The sequence below is a fragment of the Capricornis sumatraensis genome, chromosome 4 (genome assembly GCF_032405125.1).
Source record: "Capricornis sumatraensis isolate serow.1 chromosome 4, serow.2, whole genome shotgun sequence".
NCBI lineage: Eukaryota > Metazoa > Chordata > Mammalia > Artiodactyla > Bovidae > Capricornis > Capricornis sumatraensis.
In genome coordinates, this window is record NC_091072.1 from 11,389,934 (window position 1) to 11,414,127 (window position 24,194).

The window sequence follows — 24,194 nt, forward strand, 5'->3', positions numbered from 1 at the left end:
GAAATAGTATCTCTTGACAAATGGACAAAGGTACATCCTAAAATACAGGATGGGAAATACAATCTATGCTCTTCTACCTGGGAAATCTCTAGCCAGCAATGCAGAGCCTCTAAATCAATGTTTCTATGCACAGTTTCTACTTTTGTTAAAAATATAAATATCTCTTAAGGCTATCTTTGTTATCTCCTCGGTGTTAAGCACACAGAACCTCATCAGACGATGAGGTATCATCATGCAAGTACAGACACAAGGCATCATCCAAAAGGCGACACAAAGAACAGAAAGAAATCAAATCTGCCAGGTATACCATGTACAACACTGAAAACTAGACTAGTATCACCCCATGAAAGAAGAGTTGAGAGGCAAGGACCCGAGATAATCTGTCTTTGCTAAAAGAGACTTTTTCCTCTGTCAGGAAAACATGAATCAAAACATTTTAGCTGGGTGAACTAAACTCCGTCTCTTCCTGGCACCTGCTTTACAGCAACTCTCAAACTCTAAGATAGAGATCTGATGGATCACACAAGTGAATTACCATACGCTCATCAACCTTCCACACATTTCAGTTAACACCATATCAAGGGCAATGTCTGTTTCGTTCTCAACACTGAACACTGATAAGCCCATCCTAAGGGTCTGACACAGAAATGGGGCGGGGAGGTCCGTCTTTCATGGTGGCAGTATTCGGGGTCAAAGAACATCTCAAAGAGAACAGAGTAATTCTCAAAATTGGCTGATCCACTCAGGTTGAATTATTTCCCCATACCTTCAAAAGGCCCCTATTTCTTCCCTTATGGCAGTCCCCTGGAGGGGGGGAATCTCCCTGGTTGACATTTGGGGCCTCCCACACGCCCCCAGATTTTAACACCGTCCCTTAGAATGTATCCTGACCAAGCTGGAGCCTGGATCCCCCGCCCCCCTAACCACCACCACCCCCTCTACCCTTTCAGTTGGGTTAGTTACCACTCTCCCACTTCACAGTCAAACTTCCGCCAATGTATAAGAATAGGATAAGACCAGATGACTGGCCTCAAGGTTCTGTGCCTGGCCTGAAAACAAAGGGAAGAAGCTAAGACAAAGACAAAGAACTAAAAATTGGTTAGGAATGAAACTGGACTTCCAACCTCCGCTCACCAGGTGGACTGTGGAAGAGTCGAGCAAGAGGCACACTGAGCAAGCCTACAGGTCTAACCTAGTGACCTTCCCAAATGAAAAACACTGCATTCATTTTCTTTAAAAAGTCAGCTGGATTCCCACTCCACAGGGATGCGAGTGCCGGGAAGGTGTCTGATTGTCCTGCATCGGATGGAGACACTGAGTCACAGCCCCTTGTCTGAGCCCACCCCCTCCCTCCCAGGCACCGCGCCTCATCACACATCAGAGGTCCGTATATTTTCGTCATCGAGGTTGAACACAAATGGCTTCTCCTTGGGGTGCTGGGGTTCCGATCGGTGTCTTATCCGGGAGCTGGGCAGCACCCCAGACGTACTGCTCTCCCCAAGTCGAGGCGTGAACAAAGAGTCCTCAGCAGTCTCTTCGGTGGGAAGCAGCTTTTCCCCGGCCTGGGGGACGGGTGTCCAGGGCTGCCAGGAGGAGGCCAGGGAGGGGGCTTTGCAGAGGGTCTTTCTCTCCTCCCCGGGCACTCGCCCTCTGCACAAGATAGAGTTGGGCCCCCCTGAGAGGCTGGAGCTTCCGGGGCGAGTCAAAGAAATGGACCGAGAAAAGGACATCTCCTGTGGAAAATAAAAGAGGGAGGGGGAAAAAAAAGAAAAGTAAAGGGTTTCCTGACAATATTTGTCCCAAAGGCCCAAGAAGAGGCCCTCCACCCAGGATCACCTCCTCACAGGCCCAGAGATACATGTCTACAGGGATCAACTATGTCCAGCGGCAGCATTCACTCCGCAGGTGTCAAGCACTGCCTGGCAGGGAGACCTGTAGAACACATCAGAAGCCCTGGTTCTCTATCCAACTCTACCTCACCTCCTCCAATGACTGAACAGAAATAAAAATTTGTACCCAGATCAGTGGAAAGAGAAAAACAAACAAGACAGCTTGGAGCTTCTGCTGCATCTGGGCTCCGGGCTGCTTGCCTACATCACCAAAACCCGCCCACTCGGGACAACTCATCGCAAGGCTGACAGTGACTGTGAGCAGGAAGGAAGTGACTTACTCTGGGGTGGCACTTGAGGGCCTGGACAGCTGCCCCGATCTCCTTAATCCAGCTGTGCATGTCTGCCGGACTGTCCGCCTGCAAAACACCCAAGGCACTTACAGAGCCACGAACAGCACTGTGACTTCAGCTTCCATGTCTGTAACTCAATTTTAAGTTCAGAAAACCACACCATTGGAGCGGGAGGGGATCTCAGAGATCATCCAAGTGGCTTTCAGACCTCTGAGGATATCTGTTTTCCCCCAGCAAAGTTGTCTCTGCCACCTTATCAATAAAGTGGACAGTGGTCGTGAGAGAGGGAGAGCTTAGAGGTGAAGTCCCTCACCCCCTGTGGAAGAAGATCAACCTGGCCTCACCTCCTGTTTCACAGAAAAGTAAAAATGAGGTTCAGAAAACCAGAGCCCAAAGTTTAGGGCTGGTTTTGATTCCACTCCCCAGATACCCAAAGCAGTCATCTTTCTGTTTTACTATAGCCATCAGAACAAACAATCCCACTTCCAGCTCCAATCCCACTGAAACCAAATCCTCTGCAAAATCTCCCAGAGAGGCAGCTTCTCTAGAACAGGGCCTCTCTCAAAAAACAAACGATCTGGGTCTGTCCTGAGTCCCACCCAGGCCTCCACAGTTGCTAGACTTGCAGCACTTGGCTTCACCAATGTGTACCGCACTGCTGAGCCCTTAGAAAGTTCTTGCCCTGGGCATTCCCTGGTGGTCCAGTGGTTAGGACTCCGCACTTCCACTGCTGAGGGTGAGTGTTCAATCCCTGGTTGGGGAATTGAAATCCTGCAAAATGCTCAGTGTAGCCCAAGGACTCCCCCCGAGAAATACCAAGCAATGCCAGAAGGGGGCAGCAGCGGCTCTGTGAAGAAAGGAGAGTCCCAGGCTGCGACACAGCAGGTTGGAGCCCCAGGAATTCTCAGTGCCTTCCCACTTTACCAGGTTGAGCTCAAGTGATCCTGGCAAACGTTTACTGAAGCCTTATCCAGTGTGGCACGTGGCAAAAGGTATCAGGCACAGAGTTGGGACCAAGACTGAAGGCCTGACATCCAGAAACTTACATTTGTTCACCTCTCTGTCTCCCTGCACTTTCCTCAGGTAGAGTCACCCCAAATTACCAGTGTGCACTTGCGTGCCTGGGCACACGTGAGTGCAATCACAGGCTGGCCCTGCAAAAGTTTCCACATACACCCCTCACTCTCCCCACCCCTAAAAGGTTTCTTTCTCTTTGCATTACACACCAAGGTAATACACAACTAATTTTTTTTAAACCCTCAAACTTGCCCGCCTACCCCTTCCTGTCACGCCAAACCAACCTCCCTGGTTAGATGTGTGCAGGACGTTTACAAGGGGAGCAGTTTCACACCCCAGCGCCCTGGGCCAAAGAGAGGCAGCAAGGGCGCCCCAGTGGAAGGACTTTCTCACGCAAATCCACCTGCTCCCTCTTTCCCTGGGACTTTTCCCAGTTACTGGACAACCTGAAAAAGAAACCCATCCCCAGTCCAAAAAGAGAACCAGGACAGTCTCCAAGATTCTTCCAGAAGGCATTTTACGTACAGCAGGGCTAGCTGACTTGTTTCACAAGTAGAACTACTAGGAAATATTAGATGAACTCATTTAGCCAAAGCAGTTTGAAAGTGCCTGATACACAGAAAGGGCTTCATATTAGTTATCGCAGTTGTTATTATTGTTATATAAGGGACTCAAATGAAGCCCTAAATTCCAATATTATAAATATATTTCGTGGCTTTCTCCCCTACAACTTTTTTTTCATTTTCTTCACATTCAAACTGCATATAATTCTAAAGGGATCAAACTGTTGGGATCAAATAACATACTTTTTCTTAATACGCTCATTTATCAGCTCCATAAAATGGTTTACAGACGGGAAGCTGACCAGGTCTTCACTGCCTACCTGTTTCCTGTGGTATTCTTTTCAGCCTTCCTAAGGATTTCTGTACATATTTCTATATTTCTTGAGGTCTCTCAGACTCCTTGGGTTGTTTGAAAAGATATTGATCATTATTTCTAGTATAAATAACGTTATTCATAAATGCTCACCTCTATTTCTATAGTTTGGACATTTAAAGTAAAATTGTCTTATATTTCAACTCGCATTTGAGATATTGCTTTTCTCTGGATAAACATTATTCTAGTGCTTAAAATATTTTTCAAATAAAAAGGCAGATATTGATCCCACATGAGAAGAAATAGGATATTATGTTATTGAGCTCACAGTTAAAATCTCTATTAGTAGTTTTAAGAACTGGACTCCACGGGCGACAGAAATTCAGTGAAACCTCCAAAACTATATGTGAAGATTACAATATATGTGTATATCTATCTCTTATGGAAAGCCTGTGCTTAGCTTTTATCAGAAACTCAAAAGTATCTTAAAACCACATCACAAAGGTAGTTTCATGAACCAGAGGTAAAAACCAGAGCTGAAATCCACCCACCCTACGGTGAATTACTAAGAGACTGAACAAAAAAAGGCTGAAAAAACTCAGCAGAACAAGAAGGGAAGTGCCAAGCTTATACCTTCACCTCTTACAGGTCTGCTTAAGGGTGTGCTATGCTTCTGGTGCTTGGTTCAAAAGAAAAAGTAGGGTTTCTGTCCTTGAGTGCAGTTTTTGAGGTGAGAGGAACAAAGGGTATTAAATGAATCACTGCAGACTGTGATTTTTATTGCAGTCCAATGAGCTCTGGTTGAGGATCTGCTATCAGCGTCGTAACAGATGCAACGGTTTTAAGCACTGAATTCTAACAGGTCATCAATAAAAGGCTTCTAGAACCTCCTTTGGTGGTCCAGTGGTTTCCACTGCAGGGGGCACAGGTTCAATCCCCAGGTCAGGGACCTAAGGTCCTCATGCCGCAGTCAAAAATAAAAAATAAGAGACTTCCAATGTATATTACTGGTTACTTCTGTTGCAACTGCCCAGAATTTTTAGGCAGCCCTTCTTAATTCTATTCCCAACAGCTAATAACCCCTACCCTCTCCCCAGGAGCAAATCCCACCTTCAGATACATCTCTGCCACGTATGATCCATTCAAAGGGACAAACTGACCACAATCATCTGAGAGATTAAAATGTCCCCTTTTCCCAAATACATGTCTCTGCGGGGCCAGATTTTCTTCACACTCTTCTATCAAAACAACATATGGCCCCAGACTGAATGCAGAAGCAGATCTGAGAACCCTGCTGTCTTCCAATAAGCCAGCCATTAAAGAGATTTGCAAAAATACAAAAAAAAAAAAAAAGATGCTACTCCTGTTGCTCCCCTGTTTTAGAAACAGAGTTATTTTTCATGAAATGTTACTTGTGATAACATAAATGAGTTTATGGTGGTTGTTTTTAAATGAATAAATACATATTCTTAAAGAGTTTTCATCTCTACTCTTGTCCAACTTTCTGAGTGTGCTGCTATACCCAGATTTGCCCAGCCCCTCATTTATTTATTCAGGGCCATGTGAGGGTTCTTTTACCCTAGAAATGCGACAGCAGATGGAAAAGGAGGACAGAAGTGATGATAAGGCTCTGGTTAATTGCAGACACTCTTGTCAATGACGCAGTGTCTTCTGAACACTTTTTGCCTGCGTTCATGTTTCCCAAGTCACTATCTCCACCCAAAGCTCCGTCCTAGACCCTCACCTGGCATCATCGTTCACCTGGCATATGTTTACTCAGCACCACCACCGTGTCAGGCACCATCCATCTGGGGCTGTCCTAACAGGTCACCTTGGACATCTTGCAGGAACCACAACCACCTGAGCAAGGCTTCCCTTTGCCCTCGACAACCCCTCCTTCCGTGTGTTCGTCCTCTGCAGTGACGGCTGCCATCAGTCACCCTGAGGCTCCAGCCAGACATCTGGGCAGGGTCTTCACCTCCCGTCTCTCCCTTCATCCCACATCCAATCAACTTTAAAGTCCTGGAAAGGACTCTTCAAATTTCTCCACTCTTCACCCATCCGATATCAGGCTTCCTTATCTCTCCCTTGTCACTGAAACCATGACAATAAATAGCCTCCCAACTGCTCTGCTGGCTCCTGTCTCACCCTTTTCTTATCTGTCCCCTACACTGCCAAGCCACTACACCGCACCAGCTAGGACATTCATTACCAGGGTCCAACGTCCCATCGAAGTGGCCAGGATCAAGGACTACCATCTCCCCTTTACAAATGAGGAAAACAAGGCTCTGAAACTTATGCCATTTGTGCAAATGGGATTTTTAAGAGGCGGATCTGATCGGGTCACTGCCCCAGCTTGACCTCCAAGGGCCTAACCCCCAGGATAAAATACAGCTTTTTAACAAGGACCCTCTATATCAGCTTTCCAGCACCTGAGCCTCTTTCACCTCTAGGCATTTTTTTTCACATGCTGCTTGCTGTTCCCTCTCCCTGGGCCAATACTTTGGCCACCTGATGCGAACAGCCAACTCATTAGAAAAGACCCTGATGCTGGGAAACATTGAGGGCAGGAGGAGAAGGGAACAACAGAGGATGAGATGATTAGATACCTTCACTGACTCAATGGACATGGAACTTGAGCAGACTCTAGGAGATAGTGGAGGACAGGGAAGCCTGGCGGGCTGCAGTCCATGGGGTCACAGAGAGTCAGACATGACTTAGCGACTGAACAACTCTCTGGGCCACTTTTCCTCCATCTTCCTTCAGGAAACTTCTCTTAACTCCCTGAGACTAGGGGCGGTACCCTTCTTAGGAGTTCCCATAGCAACCACTACTTACTCTAAGGGTAGCCCTTCTCACACTTTCTTCCCCCCCAACCCCACCTCCATGAGTGAGGTTGCTTCATACTATAACACATGTAGGTTCTTTGATCATATTCTGCATGCCATAATGGGATCACCCAACCGTCTAAATTATTTTTTTAATTTGCATATATTAAAAGTTAACACTCTGTGCTGTAAAATTCAATTTCACACATCTTCCACTACAGTATCATACAGAACCCGTGCCTGCGTGCTAAGTCGCTTCAGTCGCGGCCGAATCTTTGTGACCCCTATGGACTATAGCCTGCCAACCTCCTCTGTCCATGGGAATTCTCCAGGCAAGAGTACTGGAGTGGGTTTCCATGCCCTCCTCCAGGGTTTTACTGACCCAGGGATCAAACCCATCTCTTATGTCTCCTGCATTGGCAGATGGGTGCTCTTTACCACTAGCACCACCATGGAAGCCCGCGGAATAGTTACACTGCCCTAAAAGGTCACCTGTGTTCATCTCCCCAACACGCTGACCCCCACCTCATCACACTGTTCTAATTGCCAGTTTTCTTGATTGTCTCCCTCTCTGGTTCAGGATCTGTTCTGTTGAACGTCGGGTCCCCAGGACGAGGCAACACCCTGCTCTCTGAGAAGAATCTGCAAATATCTGTCAAATCTAGGAACTGGAAGTTCTTGTACCTACAGCTCAGACTTTGGCCCCCAACAGCACAGAGGCTGCCCGAAGGCCCCAGCACTTTCCAGGGCTCTTCCCGGGTGTTCATCTGAATGAATGGAACCCACAGATGCCTCCGGCTGCCAACAGGTCTGCTGGGCTCAGCCAGGGGAACCGGCTCAGAGGGCGCGGCTGCTCACGAAATGGCTGGGAGGTGACCTCTCGAAAGGAAGGGCATTTAGTGAGGAGCATGCAGGGAGCCCTGAGAAACTGTGCAGGGAGGCCCCAAATTTCAACCAACACACCCCACAGCAGCCCCGGCACTAGAAAGGCAGCGTCATCGCAAGGCGGGGGAGTCAGGGGGGATGCCGTCTGTGGACTGACCGCTAGGCGGCCCGGGGTGGGGACTAGGCCTTGAAAGTCTAGGCCGCGCTAGAGGCTGGAAATCTGCCTTTCCAGCTCCCATGATCTGAGGAGGAGCTGGGAGAACTCCAGAGCCGTGGGCGGAGGGGAGACGCTTCTGAGAGCTGAACGGTCGGTGCCCACACAATGGCTTTCTCTGTGCAGCTGGCTATGCACCTGGTCCCCGCACAGGGCCCTCTGTGCTTTGGTCCTTCCGCACGCAGCGCTGTCCACACACAGACGGGGCTTATAAATACCCTCCAAGGGAGAAGTGAAACCACTGACCAGTTCTCCTTTTCTCTGCTTAGCTGGCGCCTGGCAGCTGAGAGCAGCTGGTACAAGCTCACAGTCCCCAGTGAGATGGCTCGGGCCACTCATTATTTTATGGTTGGGAAGCTTGGGGCAAACATCCTGTTTAGAATGAAATGGGACCTGGACTGACTATCAGGGGCCTAAATTTACCGCCGAGAAATTTCGAACAAAATAAAAGAGAAAGCAGAGGGAAAGGTAGCCCTGCAAGTATATTCGCCACAGAGAAGGAAAGTCCCCGTCTTCTCGGGGTGGGGGAGGAGCTTTTTACCTGCACGTAGAAGGTCCTGGAGCTGGTTATTATTTCAAACAGGTTGTCCCTCATCAGCAGATCGCTAGACAGAGAGAGGGAAAGAACATTACCAGGTATGCTGGTCACCCACTGGGAACCTGATTCAAGCTAAGACGGGTACCTGTGCCGCCTACCGTAAAAAGGGGGTTCACAGGCCCTTCCTCCTGCAGACCTTGCCTCAGAAAGCATTGCCATGTTTCCTTCAGCTTCACTTCCTGGAGGATCTCCAGTGGTTTAACCATCCCCAGGGACACCCCCTCCCCAATACACACCGCCATCAGTTCTCACAAGACACAGCTCCTTTGCTTCTAAGACCTCTTGCCTCATATGCACCACACCCCCACAATGCCTACAGTTGTGTTTCTTTAGTGGCCAAGATGTATCAAGTGCTTTGTGAGAGGTACCATTTTGAGGGGTTTTATTTTAGGGTCAAGTAATAAAAGTCTTATTGGATACAAACACACACATGTAAACACACAAGCTGTTATATATCCATTATATCTACACTAAATATATATATTATATACATATATTTATTTGTATGTATTATAGAGAGATAACAGACATACAACAGTATATTCATAAAAAAGAGCAGTAAATTTGTTTCTGGTGTACAACATGATTCGATATTTGGATATATTGCAAATGATCACTGTCTAGGCAACACTCACCACACTACATAGTTACAATTTGTTTTCTTGTGATAAGATGATAACTTTTAAGATCAACTCTTTTGGCAACGTTCACATACAGTAAGCTTAACCACAGTCACCATGTTATATACTCCATTCCCAGGACTTATTTATAACTGGAGGTCTGTACCACTCAACTCCCTCCATCCATTTTGGTTACCCCCAACCATCCACCTCTGGTAACCACCAATCTGTTATTTGTGCTTTTTAAAAAATCTTTTGGCCAAGCCATATGGCACGTGGGACCTTGGTTCCCCAACTAGGATTAAACTCATGCCCCCTGCGTTGGCAGTTCAGAGTATTAACCACTGAACCACACGGAAATCCCTGTCCTTGTGTTTTGAGATGCGCTATTTCATCCAATCTTCACCACCATTCAATGAGGCAGTAAGACTTTCCCCACTGGGGTAAACCCGGGCTCAAAGAGGTTCTGTGACTGGTCCACGGCATTCCAGAGCCTACACTCTTAATTACTCCACCACCAGGCCTCTCCTCAGGGACCCAAATCTCTCATTTCCAAAGTCTTTCTCCATCCACACAGCAACCATATCCGTTTCACCAAATCCCAGCTCTCAGAAGGGGGCTAGATGCGAAGGAGGAGAAAGGGAAGGAGAGTGTGGACCACTTAAAGGTGCTTCAAACTGGGGGTGAGGTTTGTAAGAGGGCTTTGACTTCCGCAAGGAAGAAGGCTAGAAGTAGCTGATGCTTAGCCACAAGCCTCCAAACGGCTGAAATTTCCAGGGTGAAACGCCTGCCTGGTGTATCCAGTCTCTAGGGGAACAAACAGGAGCAGGAGATCCACCTCCTTCCCCATAAAAGAACATTAAAAAGCTAAACTATAGAGTCAGACCCTGAAGTGTGTGTTACATGCCAAGAGTTAGAATGATTCCAAGAAAGGACTAACTACAGGTGGACGTCCCTGGCGGTCCAGCGGTTAAGACTGCGCTTCCACTACAGGACATACGGATTCCATCCCTGGTCCAGGAGCTAAGATCCCACATGCCGAGCGGCACGGCCAAAAATTTTTTGTTTTAATGGAAGAAAGAAAAGACAGGACTGATCACAGACAAGGCTGGCTTCAGGAATCAAGGCTTCAAAGGAAATGGCAGATGCGTGGCCAGTGACAGGGGCATGTGGGCAAAAGAGAAGCATGAGATTAAAGACCCCCAGGGGAGGGTACAGCTATGGGGTGGGGGTGGGGGGGTCAGATAGACTTAGGGCCTGATCCTGACTCCACTAGGAAATGGTATTTCAGGAATATGTTTAAAACTTTGTGAGCCTTTGCACTCCAGCTGTACAATGGAAATCAGAAGCCCGTCTCTATCAAGCTTATCACCACAAACATCAGTTATAAGTTATACACGGCATCTGGTGCAACGAGAAAGCCACACGGTGCTCATCTGAAATGCATGTCATTAGCTATTGTCGTCCCTTTCTGAGTATCTGAGAGGAGATGGCACTTCCTTCTGGCTAAAGTGGTTTAACCTTTCAAACTATTCATGCACGTACATACAGTCATGTAATCAACTGCTGGGGAGGAAAAAGCAAAACCAGGAGGAAATCCCCACCGTTTTTGCATCCATTTCTCAGGCTGCATGAAGCCTTTTGTGCTCAGGTGCTTCAGTCATGTCCGACTCTTTGCAACCCCATAGACTGTAAAGCCCGCCAGGCTCCTCTGTCCATGGGATTCTCCAGGCAAGTATACTGGAGTTGGTTGCCATTTCCTTCACCTATGAAGCCTTTTAATTCAATTCAATTCAACAAAACATTAACTGACTATCCAGATGCCCAGAATCCCCTTGACTGGGCTGGGGAGAAGCCTAGTCTCACAGGCCTGGAACCTGCAGAGTCTGGGAGCTTCCTTCCCCAGGGATCTGCCTGTCTCTCAGTTCTCTTTCCCACAGTTCAGTCTGACTCTGCCGGTGAGCGGCTCAAGGTGAAGTGTGAAGCACTCTCAGGACCGAACATTATCTGGGTTCTCTAAGTCACCCCAGCCCGCCTGTTGACCTGCACAGGCCTCCAGGGTTGGGAACAAGTCCCATCTCTCCTCCACCCATGGTCAGCTCCAGAGCTGCGCTTCTGGAACTTCCATCTGTAGCTGCTCTCACAAGTGATAATCTGTCAGTGGGAACTTTCCTTATCTTCTAAACTCTGCAACTGCTGTTTGCAAGGCTCACGACAGTCCCCGCTTCCATGGGCCACAGCGCACCTCGCTTTCATGCAAGACCCTCCCACACCTTCATGTGAGAACAGTCAGCCAGCTGTCAACAGCTCCCCTGGTGACACTGGCTCTGCACGCACAGTCCGTGGGAGGGAGATACAGCAAACTGCCCCTGCAGACTGCTGACGGAGGGCCGAGCGAGGACCGCCAGGTGCCCAGATGCCCCCGGTCTCTAAAGCTTGGCTCCAAGGGCACTGGTATGGGTGCCGGATATGGGAGAGCCATTGAATGGGCCCCAGGTCCCAAATTTGTCCTGCCCTCCGCGGCCCTGGAAAGGTAACCATTTCCTGGTGGAAAGAAGAACATCTTAAAAAATATTTCTTCTTCCTGCCCGACAGCATTGCCATGAATCAGCCCTATGTTACGAAGACATCGGGGGACCTCCCTGATGGCTCAGTGGTAAAGAATCTGCCTACACATGCAGGAGACGACCCCTGATCTGGAAAGATCCCACATGCCGTGGAGCAACTAAGCCCGTGCACCGTAACGAGTGAGCCTGTGCTCTGGAGCCCAGGAACCAGAACTACTGAGCCCACGAGCCTAATTACTGACGCCTGCATGTGGTACAGCCTGTGCTCCACAACAACAGAAGCCACCAGAATGAAAAGCCGGTGTGCGCTCCACAACCACAGGGTAGCCCGTGCTGGCCACGACTAGAGAAAAGCCCACACACAGCAACAAAGACCCAGCACGGCCAAAAATATATATATATATTTTTAAAGAAGGTATCAGGGACTTTGTCAAAAGGAAGAGAAGAGAAAAGGCATAACAATTCAGGTCAGAGGAACTGGCACAAACAAGGCTCTGAGCAAATGTGCTAAAAAGTGAGAGACTAAGGGTACAGTGGCCCCCTCCCCTGAAGGTCAGTCCTGGGCAATGAGCATCCAACACCTGAGAAGGACCTCTCTCTCCTCTGTTCCATATTCTTTCTTTTCTTCCATGAGAACAGTGTTACACAGGCTCATCTGAGGAGTGAGAGTAAAGGGCTGGGAAGTGGGTAGGTTGGCCAAGCGCACCGTCTTGCCACTGTGACCACCTGGATGGGGACAGGCAGCCACAGATGTCAGGGAGACGAAGTCCTCCTGCTCTTAAAGGCAGGCTCTGGAACAGAGCCTCAGACAGGGAGTATCAGGAGAGCTAAGATGGCACACGGGGTTCTGACCACAGAAGAAGAAGCAGAGACAATTACCCAGACTTGACCAGACACTCGTGGGTCTTGAGAACATCCTTGAGGTATATGGTACGAAGTGGTTCTCGGTCCTGGGGGAGGAAACGGGGAGATAGAGTGAATGAGGCCGTCTGCCCAAGGCCACCGCTGGGACCAGCCGGCCATTATCATCAGACATGACTGGCTGAAACCAGGTCGCAAACAAGACAAGGTCCCGAAACAATCAAGAGAGGAGGAAAAAAAACAATCTAAGAAGATGCTCTGCAGTTCTCAGCACACACAGGGAGGGAGTTCGTCAAGGCCACTTTAATATTATGGCGAAGCTGCCCACACCAGGTGGACGGAGCTAAGATGCCACACACTCCCAGCACACAGATGAGTCTGTGTGCCCACATCTCTGCTCACACACATGCGCGTGTATGCACACACACACATGTGTGAGACCCCTCGGTCTCTTGAGGGCCCCAGAGCCACGACAAACCTGCTCACACTTGAAGTAGCAGATGGTAAAGTCATCCAGCGCAAAGAAGCGCCGCTTCCAGCTCTTGCGCTGCAATAGAGGGTAGAGAGCAGAATGTTAGAAGAGGTCCCCGGGGGTGCATTCTGGTCCTAAGCTTCTGGGGACCTCGCCCCGCAAAGGCCAGGCTCCCAGCCTGGGGGACCAGAGTGAGGAGCCAAGGATTTCTTCCTCTGCGGAAACGCCTGGGAGCACCTCGGACAGCAGGGCGCACGTTTCCTTTGAACCCCTCCGCGAATCAGCCGATGTGGGCGTGGCCGGCTCCAACCTCCTCCCAGCAATCTGCCCTCCCCTCGGGCTCGCCCACACCCACTGGCTCCTGGGGTCCCCAGAACCCCCTTCAGCTCCCCTCGCGGACACTCACCACGTTCCCTTGCTTCACACAGTAGCCGCTCTTGATGAGGGGCGGCCCGGTGGGACCCCGGCAGCCGGTCGTGGGGATGTAACTCTGAGACCTCCGAAGGATGGCGTGGGGGCCGAGCTCACCCACTTCCTGCCCATCCCCACCGTTCTGCATGGAAACGGGGCGGGGCAGGGTTAGCACCTCCCTGCTCCTGACACGGCCCCACCCGCCCTGGCCGGTCACCTCTTCCTCTTGGCCCACGAGGGCAGTCAAATAAGAAATAAACCAGAAAGTAAACTTTTGTCTTGGGCAGGCACTGTACAGGGTGCTTTCACAGAACAAGGCTGGGGAGGGCCGGGAGACCCAGGAGAAAGAGAAGGGCTGCCAAAGCAAACCAGACGAGGCAGAGGCACAGTGAGCTTGCTGCCAGCCACCCTCCGCCCGCTTCCCACGGGCTCCACAGGTGCCAGTCCCCGCGGGTGATGCAGAGCTGTCCTGGCCACAGAGCTCCAGATGCAGCCGCCGCAGTCTCTGCACTGTCGGTATTCTCCATCAGCCCACGTACACGGGCTTCCCCACCCCTGCCCTTTCCTTGGTCCTGCCCTCCTGTCATGTCACTGACACACCATGGACACCCCTGGACACCCCCCCTCCTCGCCCCCGTGCCCCAGCCTGGCAGCCCCAGGCCCCAGCACCTGGTTGATGGGCGTGTGTACCACCACCCCTCCGATGATCTCTGTCTTGTAGGCCACCTGTGGCTTCTTCTCTAAGGCCAAAGGAGTTGCTAGGCTCTTGAGAACTTCTGTCGTCAGGGGCAGGTTCCCAGCTTTGGGTACCTGGGAAGAACGACAGCGCGGTTAACCAGGAAAGAAAGCCCAGAAAAAGCAGGGAGGTGACCAAGGACGGCGGGAGGAAGAAGAAAGTCAGTGTGCCAAGTTATAGTGAGAAACCCCTTCCCCCCATGTCCTTCCATCCATCCAAACCTGGACATGAGGAATTCAGCAAACCACTCCCACCATACAAACACACACACACACACAGAGGCACACACTTACTCAACAAATGTGCTGAGCACCTACTCTGAGTGAGTCAGCCCCTGACTGGCTAGAGACCAAAGATAAACCAGCACACACAGACACACGTCCTGCCCTCACTCCACGTCCATGCTGATCAGGGAGACTGATCACAAGCATACAGCAAGACGAACAACCAGAATAATCACAAATCGTGGTGACTGCCTTGAAGACAATAAACAGGAGCTGAGACCGACAGCAGAAAATTGTGGGCATGGTTGGTGTAAGTCTCCAGGGGAAAGAGATGCTCAAACAGTGACCTGGAGGATGAAAAGGAGCCAGGAACATAAAGACGGGAGAAAGGATGCTCAGCAGTAGGTGAGACGCCTGTGGTATATGGTGCAGGATGGGGAGCATGTCCCAGGGCTCGGGGTGTAACCTCTGACCTGTCACTAAATGAGTGACACCGTCATAGAGTTATCATGGTCATCAAACGATGAGAGGATATAAATTCAAACACTTAAAATATGAATAAAAATACAAAAGTATTTTAATTAAGATATTCTAAGTAAACTTTTTTAAAATTAATTAATTTATGTATTTTTGGCCGTGCTGAGTCTTCGCTGTTGCACAGGCTTTCTCTAGTTGCAGTGAGCCAGCCCTATGCTTCGTTATGGTGCTTGGGTTTCTTATCGCGGTGGCTTCACTTGTTGCAGAGCTTGGGATCTAGGTGTGTGGGCTTCAGTATTTGCAACATGCGAGTTCAAAAGCTACAGCGCTTGGGCTCAATAGTTGTGACGCACTGGCTTAGCTGCCCTGTGGCACATGGGATCTTCCAGGACCAGGGATCAAACCTGTATCTCCTGCATTGGCAGGTGGACTCTTAACCACTGGACCACAGGGGAGTCTCTCTAAATAACTTTTTATTAATGGTACTAGCACTTACAAATATCGCCCTTCTGCAAAATGATTTATCTTTGATCCTCTCCAGCTGATCAAAGAGTCACAGAATTTTTAGGGCACATTTGAGACCACAGGTTGCAAACTGGTGGTCCAAAGGCAGACTTGCCCCAACTGTGTCTCGTCTGTCCTATCCAGTATGTTTTTCAACCTGCAATTAAAATCTGAAATATTTCATACAAAACAATCTTGTTTTCCAGCAAAGCAGCAGTTCAGTCTTTGGATGGGGAACAGATTCTTCAGTTTGCCCCAGTCCTGACCATTCTCCCAACCCGAGGTCATTTATCCTCATTCATGTTGCCACTTTTCATCCTCCTTGTCCATTTCTCATTTATACTGGAAAATCTTTCATCATCAGAGAGGCCCAGAACAGTCCAATCATATGCCCAAAGCTGTGATTAATATTAACACCTAAGCAGAGACCAAGTCCCTGAACTCTGCTGGTTCAGTCCCCACCACACCACAAAGCCTGTCCTTCACAAGGACCCAAGACCCCATGTGAGTCTGCCAGGAAAGTAACTGCAGACCCCAGAAGAAAACCTAACATCCTGTTTCACTTCTTCTACAGCCTTGGAAGCTAGAAAGACCTAAGAATCCAGATCTTTCAAGAGCTCACAGCTCAAGGATATATTATACAACATGGGAAATATAGCCAATATTTTGTAATCATTTAAATGGAAAGTAACCCTTAAAAACTGTAAAAAAACAGGTTTAAAAAAGAAAAACAAAAACACTATTGCAAGACTTCCCTGGTGCTCCAGTGGCTAAGATTCCACACTCCCAATGCGGGAGGCCTGGATTCGATCCCTGGTCAGGAAACTAGATCCCACATGCTGCAACTAAGATCTCAATCAGTTCAGTCAATCAGTAATGTACGACTCTTTGCGATCCCATGGACTGCAGCATGCCAGGCCTCCCTGTCCATCACCAACTACCAGAGTTTACTAAAATTTATGTCCATTGAGTCGGTGATGCCATCCAACCATCTCATCCTGTCATCCCCTTCTCCTCCTTTCTTCAATCTTTCCCAGCACCAGGGTCTTTTCAAATGAGTCAGCTCTTCGCATCAGGTGGCCAAAGTATTGGAGTTTCAGGTTCATCATCAGTCCTTCCAATGAATACTCATGACTGATCTCCCTTAGGATGAACTGGTTGGATCTCCTTGCAGTCCAAGGGACTCTCAAGAGTCTTCCCCAACACCACAGTTCAAAAGCATCAATTTTTCAGCACTCAGCTTTCTTTATAGTCCAACTCTCACATCCATACATGACCTGGAGCAGCTTAATTAATTTTCAAAAGCTACTGTAAGCCAGGAAGTGGGGTGGGGGGAGTTCACAGCTCAGGGCCATAGGAGAACTAACTCTGCCTGCTAAGGATGAGAATGAAGGACCACACCCCTATGCATCTAATTCAAAGGAGTAAGACCATCGTGATCAACACTGGGGCCCCAGAAAGAGGACAGGACCCTTCTTCCTGGCCTGTGCACTCAACTTAGATAGTCAAGGGCGACCTCTGCCCCCCACCTCTCCAGATGAGGCCAGAAACCCTCCCTCTCCTTTCCTTCTCAGACAACAGTTGCTTTGGGCCTCTGCTCAGTGCCAGGCGGAGGAAGTACTCGTCTCTTCCTGCATTACTACTCATCTCAGGCCACTTTACCAGGCAGGCATCCGTTTCTCTATTTCATACATTAGGTAAACCAAAGTTCGTTAAAAGTCGGCGCCACTGCTAAACACCACTACCTACCACCTACTGGGACCACCCTTGCCAGTTCCTCTGTGTTTGGCTCCAGTGCGTGGAATCCTTTTGGGATGTGGGTGAGTGCTGGGGTGTCCAGTGATATGTCCAGGGTTGAACAGCACACCTGCCCCCTAGTGACCCAAATAAATTCCTGAAACCCAGCAAAGGAGGAGGGGAGTAACCTTTCAGAGTTCACGACGGCCGGGAAAGGACCCCTGGTAGCTTGTTTGTCATGTTGCCTCTCGACCCATCAGCCCACCCAGAGAACTGCTGGTCATCACTGCTCATACCCCTGCATCATCGGCTCCCTCTGACCAATGGCCTGGATCTCCAAAACAGCTTATACTTCCTGAGACAGTGAATCAGCCTGCAGAGAACAAACTTACCAATAACCATGCGCCAGGTCTTGAAAATAAGGACATCCTCTTGGCTTATCCGTCTCCCAAGATCCCAGTGAAACAGGGCCCTCTTCCACCACCCTGTCCCCTCCCTGGTGAAGGGTGCCCTGATGGAGGAGATCCACAGGGTTCCATTTCCAACAGGAAATGAAATTTGCAAGGACTCTCTTGCCACAGGCAGGGCAAGACTATGAGGAATAGTCTAACTGTGATAGGGGAAAGTATGCTATAATTTCACTGTCCAATTTTTAACCCTTTCGAAAAAATGTAGTGAGTTGAATAATGTCTCCCCAAGATGTCCACCCATAACCTCAGATGTGACTTTATTTGGAAATAGGGTTCTTGCAGAGATATTAAATTAAGATGAAGCCATGCTGGTTTAGACTGCAAGGAAATCCAACCAGTCCATCCTAAAGATCAGTTCAGGGTGTTCATTGGAAAGAAGGATGTTGAAGCTGAAACTCCAATACTTTGGCCACCTGATGATAAGAGCTGACTCATTTGAAAAGCCCCTGATGCTGAGAAAGATTGAGGGTGGGAGGAGAAGGGGACAACAGAGGATGAGATGGCTGGATGGCATCACCGACTCAATGGACTTGAGTTTGAGTGAACTCTGGGAGTTGGTGATGGACAGGGAGGCCTGGCGTGCTGCAGTCCATGGGGTTGCAGAGTCGGACGTGACTGAGCGACTGAACTGAACTGATGCTGGTTTAGGGTGGGTCCTAAGTACAATGGGTCGGGAAGATTCCCTGGAGAAGGAAATGGCAACCCACTCCAGTACTCTTCCCTAGAAAATTCCATGGATGGAAGAGCCTGGTGGGCTACAGTTCTTGGGGTCGCAAAGAGTCCGACACGACTGAGCGACTTCACTTCACTTAAGTGCAATGACTCATGTCTTCCTAAGAGGAGGGGTCATACAGACACACAGGCTGTACAATGACGGAGGCAGAAGTGGAGGGATGCAGGACAAACCAGGGAAGCCTCTGAGAGCTAGAAACGGCAAGGAAGTATTCTCCCCTTGAGCCTTCAGTGGGTACATGGAGGGCCTTGCCGACACTCTGATGTCAGACTTCTCAGGACTGTGGGAGAATACATTTCTGTTACTCTAAGCCATCCACCTTTCACAACAGCCCTTAGGAAACTGATACAGGAATACTACTACTCTGAGCAAACCCAATTCTTTATTTTTTTAAAAAATGTTTATTGGGGTATATGGCTGCTTTACAATGTTGTGTTAGTTTCCGCTGTACAGCAAAGTGAGTCAGCTATCTGTACACAGATATCTCCTCTTTATTGGATTCCCTCCCCATTTAGGTCACTGCAGGGCACTGAATAGAGCCCCCTGTGCTATACAGTAGGTGCTCGTTAGCTATCCATTTTATACATGGTAGTGTACATATGTCAATCCCAGGCTCCCAGTTCACCCCACCCCTCTCCCGCTTGGCGTCTGCACTTCTGGCTGAATACCATACACTCACCATTATCTTCAATCATAAGGACTCTGTGACCCAGCACTCAACGACCAGGGATCTGTGGTTACTGGCTCCTGAACCTGGGCGGGTCACTCTGATCTCCAGGCATTTCCACTGCCTCGTTTATAAACCAGATGATCACTCCCGCCCTCCCTAGTTGAGGTTTTCATGAGGCTAACAAGAAGCCATGAAAGTGAAAGTGGTATGTCATCTAACTTCTTGTACGTCTGCTGCTTGTTTTTCATATTTTTATAAACCCTTCCAGGTCTCAGAAGTCAGAAGGTCCCAGGCTTGAATCTCAGCTCTGTCATTTACCAAACTCCAGACTTAGAGCAATGGCACCCCACTCCAGTACTCTTGCCTGGAGTCGGCCACGACTGAGCGACTTCACTTTCACTTTTCACTTTCACGCATTGGAGAAGGCAATGGCAACCCACTCCAGTGTTCTTGCCTGGAGAATCCCAGGGACGGGAGAGCCTGGTGGGCTGCCATCTGTGGGGTCGCACAGAGTCAAATACGACTGAAGTGACTTCGCAGACTTAGGGCAAGACTCTAATTTCCGTTTTCCTCATCATAAAAATGGCAGCGAAAGCACCCGCCTCACAGGAGTGATGTGAAGGGTGAGCAATGTGGCCGGTGAGAAAGCCCACCTGGATACATGGTCTGTATCCTTCATCTCTGCATCCCCTGCCCCCAAGATGCTTCACTTTGCACATAAGGTACACTAAGAGAAATCTGCCCGCAATGAGGAAGTCAGGTGCCCCTCCTCTTCCTTCTGTCCCACAGGATCTTTGGCAGGAGGAGTAAAGAGACGCTTAAATAGAGCAGAGAGAGGAAAGTCAGGGGGACCCTAGAGGTTATGGCGCCCCTGCAGAGGCTGGGACATCCCAGCAGGCAGAAAGAGGGCGTGGAACTGGCCGCTTGGAGCAACTCCTCGCTCAAGGCACAAAAGCAGGACAAAGAGGCCCCCGCTGCCTCACAGTCTGTGTAGTCCAGTTCACCAGGCAGGTCCAAGATAGGACACCCTGGGGTCTTCCCTGGTGGTCCAGTGCTTAAGACCTCACCTTCCAGTGCAGAGGATATGACTGGATCTTAGCTTCCCAAGCTAAGATCCCACAGGCCTTGCAGCCAAGCAACCAAAACATAAGACAGGAACATTACTGTAACAAATTCAATACAGACTTTTAAAAATCATCCACATCAAAAAAACAAAAAACTTAAAAAAAAAAAAAAAAAGAGATAACACTGAATGAGAAGAAAGTATTCACTGAAAGAAACTCCCCACAGTGTGGAAGACCCAGAAGGGTGAAGACTCCAACATGAACGAAGGAAACCTTTAATAACGTCAGCATTCTGCAGACACACACAAGCGTGCGGGTAGCAGACGTGCTTGAGTTAGCAGCTACCCCCCTTCACAGACCCCCACCATTTCCCTCTCTTTTCACTGCCTTACCAAGGTTTATCAGAATAACGAGCCGACAAGCAAAACCACATCGATGTACTCTGCTCAGAGGCAGCATCACACGTGCTGGATAACTGTACAGGTTTCTTCTATGAAATTGTTCACGGGAACCCTGAGGTGTTGGGGAGAATAATCTGCCCCAGCACATACTGGTTTTTACTGGAAGTCACTAGAATGTTAGCACTTCTGAAGATATGGCACAGAAAATCAAGCTTTTCAGCAAAGTGTGGCTTACATGCCAGAGGTCGGCCTATATTATTGGTTAAAGGTCTAGTTTTTTTCCCTGAAACAGTTTTCCCCTCTCCTTATTCATACCCATCTCCCTTTCTTTTTCTGTATTTCTAAGGAGGAAGAAAGTTCTTCGTTAGCCAAGTCAAGGAAAACAAGAGTCCTCATAGAACAGCCAGCAAGCTGGTGCTTATAAATGTTAGGCTTTCCCAGGACAGGTCAGTGGACGGCCTGGACTGGTCCCCAGGTGGCCTCTTAAAGTCAGAAGAGTCTCTCCGCAAGTCAGGAAAAAGTTCCGACTTCCCCCCTCATGTGAGTTTCCTCCACTCTGTTTCTCAGAGTCAGCACTCCATTTTCCAATCCCACCACATTCTGAATCAGCATCCCAGAATGACCCAAACCACGACCGCCTGGGAGCCCTCCCAGGAAGCACAGCGGGACACTCCATAAACTTCCCCTCGAACCTGATTCAGACTCAGACTCTCAGTTCAACTTGCGGCTAGTCGGCCAAGGTATGAAGAGGTAGGGGAACCGGTCTGGAACGGGTCCTGAGGAAGTCCCCGTCGCCACCTGGGCCACTCCCCACCCGAAACGCGCCGACTGCAGAGAGACTCTCACCAGAAAGGAGAAAGATCATACGTACAGTGATCTTGCTGGCTTGGTTCAAGGCTTCCACCCAGTCCTTCAGATCTTTCTGGTCATTGGCTTGAAGAAAATACCTCTGCGAGAGGGCGTTGATGACTGCAAAAGGCATGGGATGAAGAGAGAAGAATCCAGGTCAGAACTCACACGCCAAAACTAAGGTGCTTGACGTAGCAGGGCAGAGGATTCCCACCGGGGAGACCAAGATGTTCCCCATGGTGCAAAGTCACCTGGGAATAACTGGGAAGCAGAGCGCTCTCAATCTCAAAAAAAAATGTGGATTATTATTCCATTGGCCACAAGACAACACTAATGGCCTTCGTGTGCTGCTGTGCAGAAAGGCGGCTCATTCACCGTCCACCAGACACACGCCCAGACAGCTTTTCCAAGGCGCCAAATGCTGGACGGTCATGATAATACACATGTAAGTTTGGCCCCCATGCTCCTGGTTTCCACTAGCACAACTGACCCGGGTTAGGGGTCTTGTCTGTGGTTGAGACATGGAACTAAGGTTGCCTGGGTTCAAGTCTGTGACCTTGAGACCCCATTTTCAACCTGGTCCTTCCTCAGCACTCCATGAGGTCAACAATTCACTTCTGGGTTCTTTATATTTTTTTCTCTCTTTATAGATCTGCTGACCACAAAATCTGAGAGTCAGATTTTTGAGCTTGGCAATGGTAGTTGAAGGAAGTGGGAGAAAGTGCAAAAGAAGTTTGAACCAACCTGATGGGAAAAGAGGACAGTTTAAAGGACCATGTTACTCTCCTGGCAAAAATAAGCTAGAACTGGAGGAGGTGAGCATCGGGGGGTAGACAACCCCTTAGTTCATTCCCTCATTCCTTCAGCGAATATCTACTGAGCAACCGCTTTGTGCCAGGAAGCACACGCTAAGTGCTGGGGATACACCAATGACAAAGCCGGGGAGCATCCCTACCTTCGTGGAGCTTACAACCCTGACATAAAACAGAAGCTATCTGTTAGCATCTGCTCATAGCACTTAGTACAGCACTGAGAAGGCAGTAGAAGCCAGTTCAATACTGATGCTTCAATGACCTGCATCCACTGAGCGGCTCTGCTTCCTGGGGCACCCCCAGCCATCACTCACTGGCAGTAAGACTTTCAGTAGAACATTCCCTAGTTCCCTCAAATCTCCATACCATTCCTCTGCTCTGAGTTAAAGCTTCTTTAAGACTTCCGGTAGATACCTGGCACCCTGCCCTACAGAGCCAGGAGAACTGAGACATCATGGGCGCCTGTGCCTCCGTCTTATGTTATTAACAATCTTCACAGGGAGACCAGGGAAAGGACGATCATGTGAGACCCAGGGATACGGCTGGGACAGCGGTCCCTCACACACACACGGTACAAGTCACATGTGATCGATCACAGGACCGTCTCCATGCAAAAGAGGAAGCTGCTGTAAGAGTGTTCAGAAAACCCACCCTCTGCTCAGGACTTACCGAAGCAAAACGGAGTTTTGGGTTTCTGCTTTGGGGTGGCTATGCTCACCTAAATCAGATGAAAAAAGAAAAGAAATGTGAGTGTTTCCCACAGTGTTGTGAAGTTGTGCTTTTTCTTCCTTCAAAACTTAATACATTAGGAGACTTGATACAAAAAGAAGAGTATACAAAAACATATGAGAACATTTTAAAAACTAATGACTGAGTGGAAGCCTTGCACGCATCATCCAGATTAAGAAATCACCCACTATCGATCCTATTTCTTAGAGGTCCTCTGTGCCCCTCCCTGGTAGATAGAATCCTGGCCCCACCCCTCAGAGATAACCGCTATCTTGATGTCTGTGTTGAATCTGCAAAAACGCTCACAAGCCACTGAGTCCTGAGAAAATTCTCTTTGAACCACAAAGATACGTACCTTTCACATTAGCGAGACCCTACTCCTCTCCCAACCACCAACCTCCTCTGCTAAACAGTTCTGTGAATTAGAGGTGGAATTGTCACAAATACACAGATTTCAAACAGAGCCCACAGAAAGGTGAGTCACTCACTGAGACACACAGATCAATTTCCCTTAGCTTTACCGTGACTGCTTCACCATGAAAATAAGCGCTTCCCACCTGCCCAGAGAATAGCTGAAGGGATCAGGGCACATCCCATATTGAAGACAAAGGCATAAGAAAGCAGGACTTTTTCTACGTCCTGCTGTGTCATCCTGCCTTTTCAAGCCTGCCCCCACATGTACGTTCTGATTCTGTGCCTGTTGAGAGCCCCTCTCGTTTGAGTTCAAATACTCTGAACAAGGAAAGGAAAGCACATTCCATCATATGGAATTAGATGACTGCCCTTGATGAAGGCTGAACGTTCCTGGAGCAGGCCTCCCCCACTGGACCTGGGATTTCTAAGGGGGCAGCCCCTTCCCCCAGGACCGAGGCTGGGAACCACTGTTCACACGTGGCTATCATCCACTCATGCACACCATTCCTGCATTTCTGGTCAGGGGCATTGTCCAACTTGCTCTCGCCCAGGGGCTCCTGGAGTCATTCTAGCTTTAACAGGAGGCTCATTAGAAGCCAAGAGCTAAAGAAAACTTTGGGGTCAAAATTAAGGTTTCAGGACTTCCCTGGTGATCCAGTAGCTAAGACCCTGTGCTCCTGACACATGGGACCCAGGTTCCATCCCTGGTCGGGGAACTAGATCCCAAATGCCACAACTGAGAGTTCCTATAGTGTATGTGTGCCCAGTCGTGTCCGACTCTTTTTGACCCCATGGACTGTAGCCCGCCAGGCTCCTCTGTCCATGCGATTTCCCAGGCAAGAA

The 24,194-nt window shown here is 49.0% G+C and overlaps 1 protein-coding gene across 2 annotated transcripts in view; it reads right to left on the bottom strand.

The window, feature by feature from the left end:
- Positions 1-984: 984 nt before the first annotated feature.
- Positions 985-24,194, bottom strand: part of PLEKHA2 (pleckstrin homology domain containing A2) — a 61,248-nt gene continuing 38,038 nt past the window's right edge. For both annotated transcript variants that reach the window (XM_068971319.1, XM_068971317.1), the window contains exons 4-12: positions 22,878-22,926; positions 21,419-21,516; positions 14,201-14,341; positions 13,527-13,673; positions 13,127-13,195; positions 12,667-12,737; positions 8,544-8,607; positions 2,171-2,248; positions 985-1,733 (exon numbers count right to left, since the gene is read on the bottom strand). In XM_068971319.1, the coding sequence (XP_068827420.1) occupies positions 1,371-1,733; positions 2,171-2,248; positions 8,544-8,607; positions 12,667-12,737; positions 13,127-13,195; positions 13,527-13,673; positions 14,201-14,341; positions 21,419-21,516; positions 22,878-22,926 (1,080 nt within the window). In that variant the 3' untranslated portion in view covers positions 985-1,370. The remainder of the gene's footprint in view (positions 1,734-2,170; positions 2,249-8,543; positions 8,608-12,666; positions 12,738-13,126; positions 13,196-13,526; positions 13,674-14,200; positions 14,342-21,418; positions 21,517-22,877; positions 22,927-24,194) is intronic.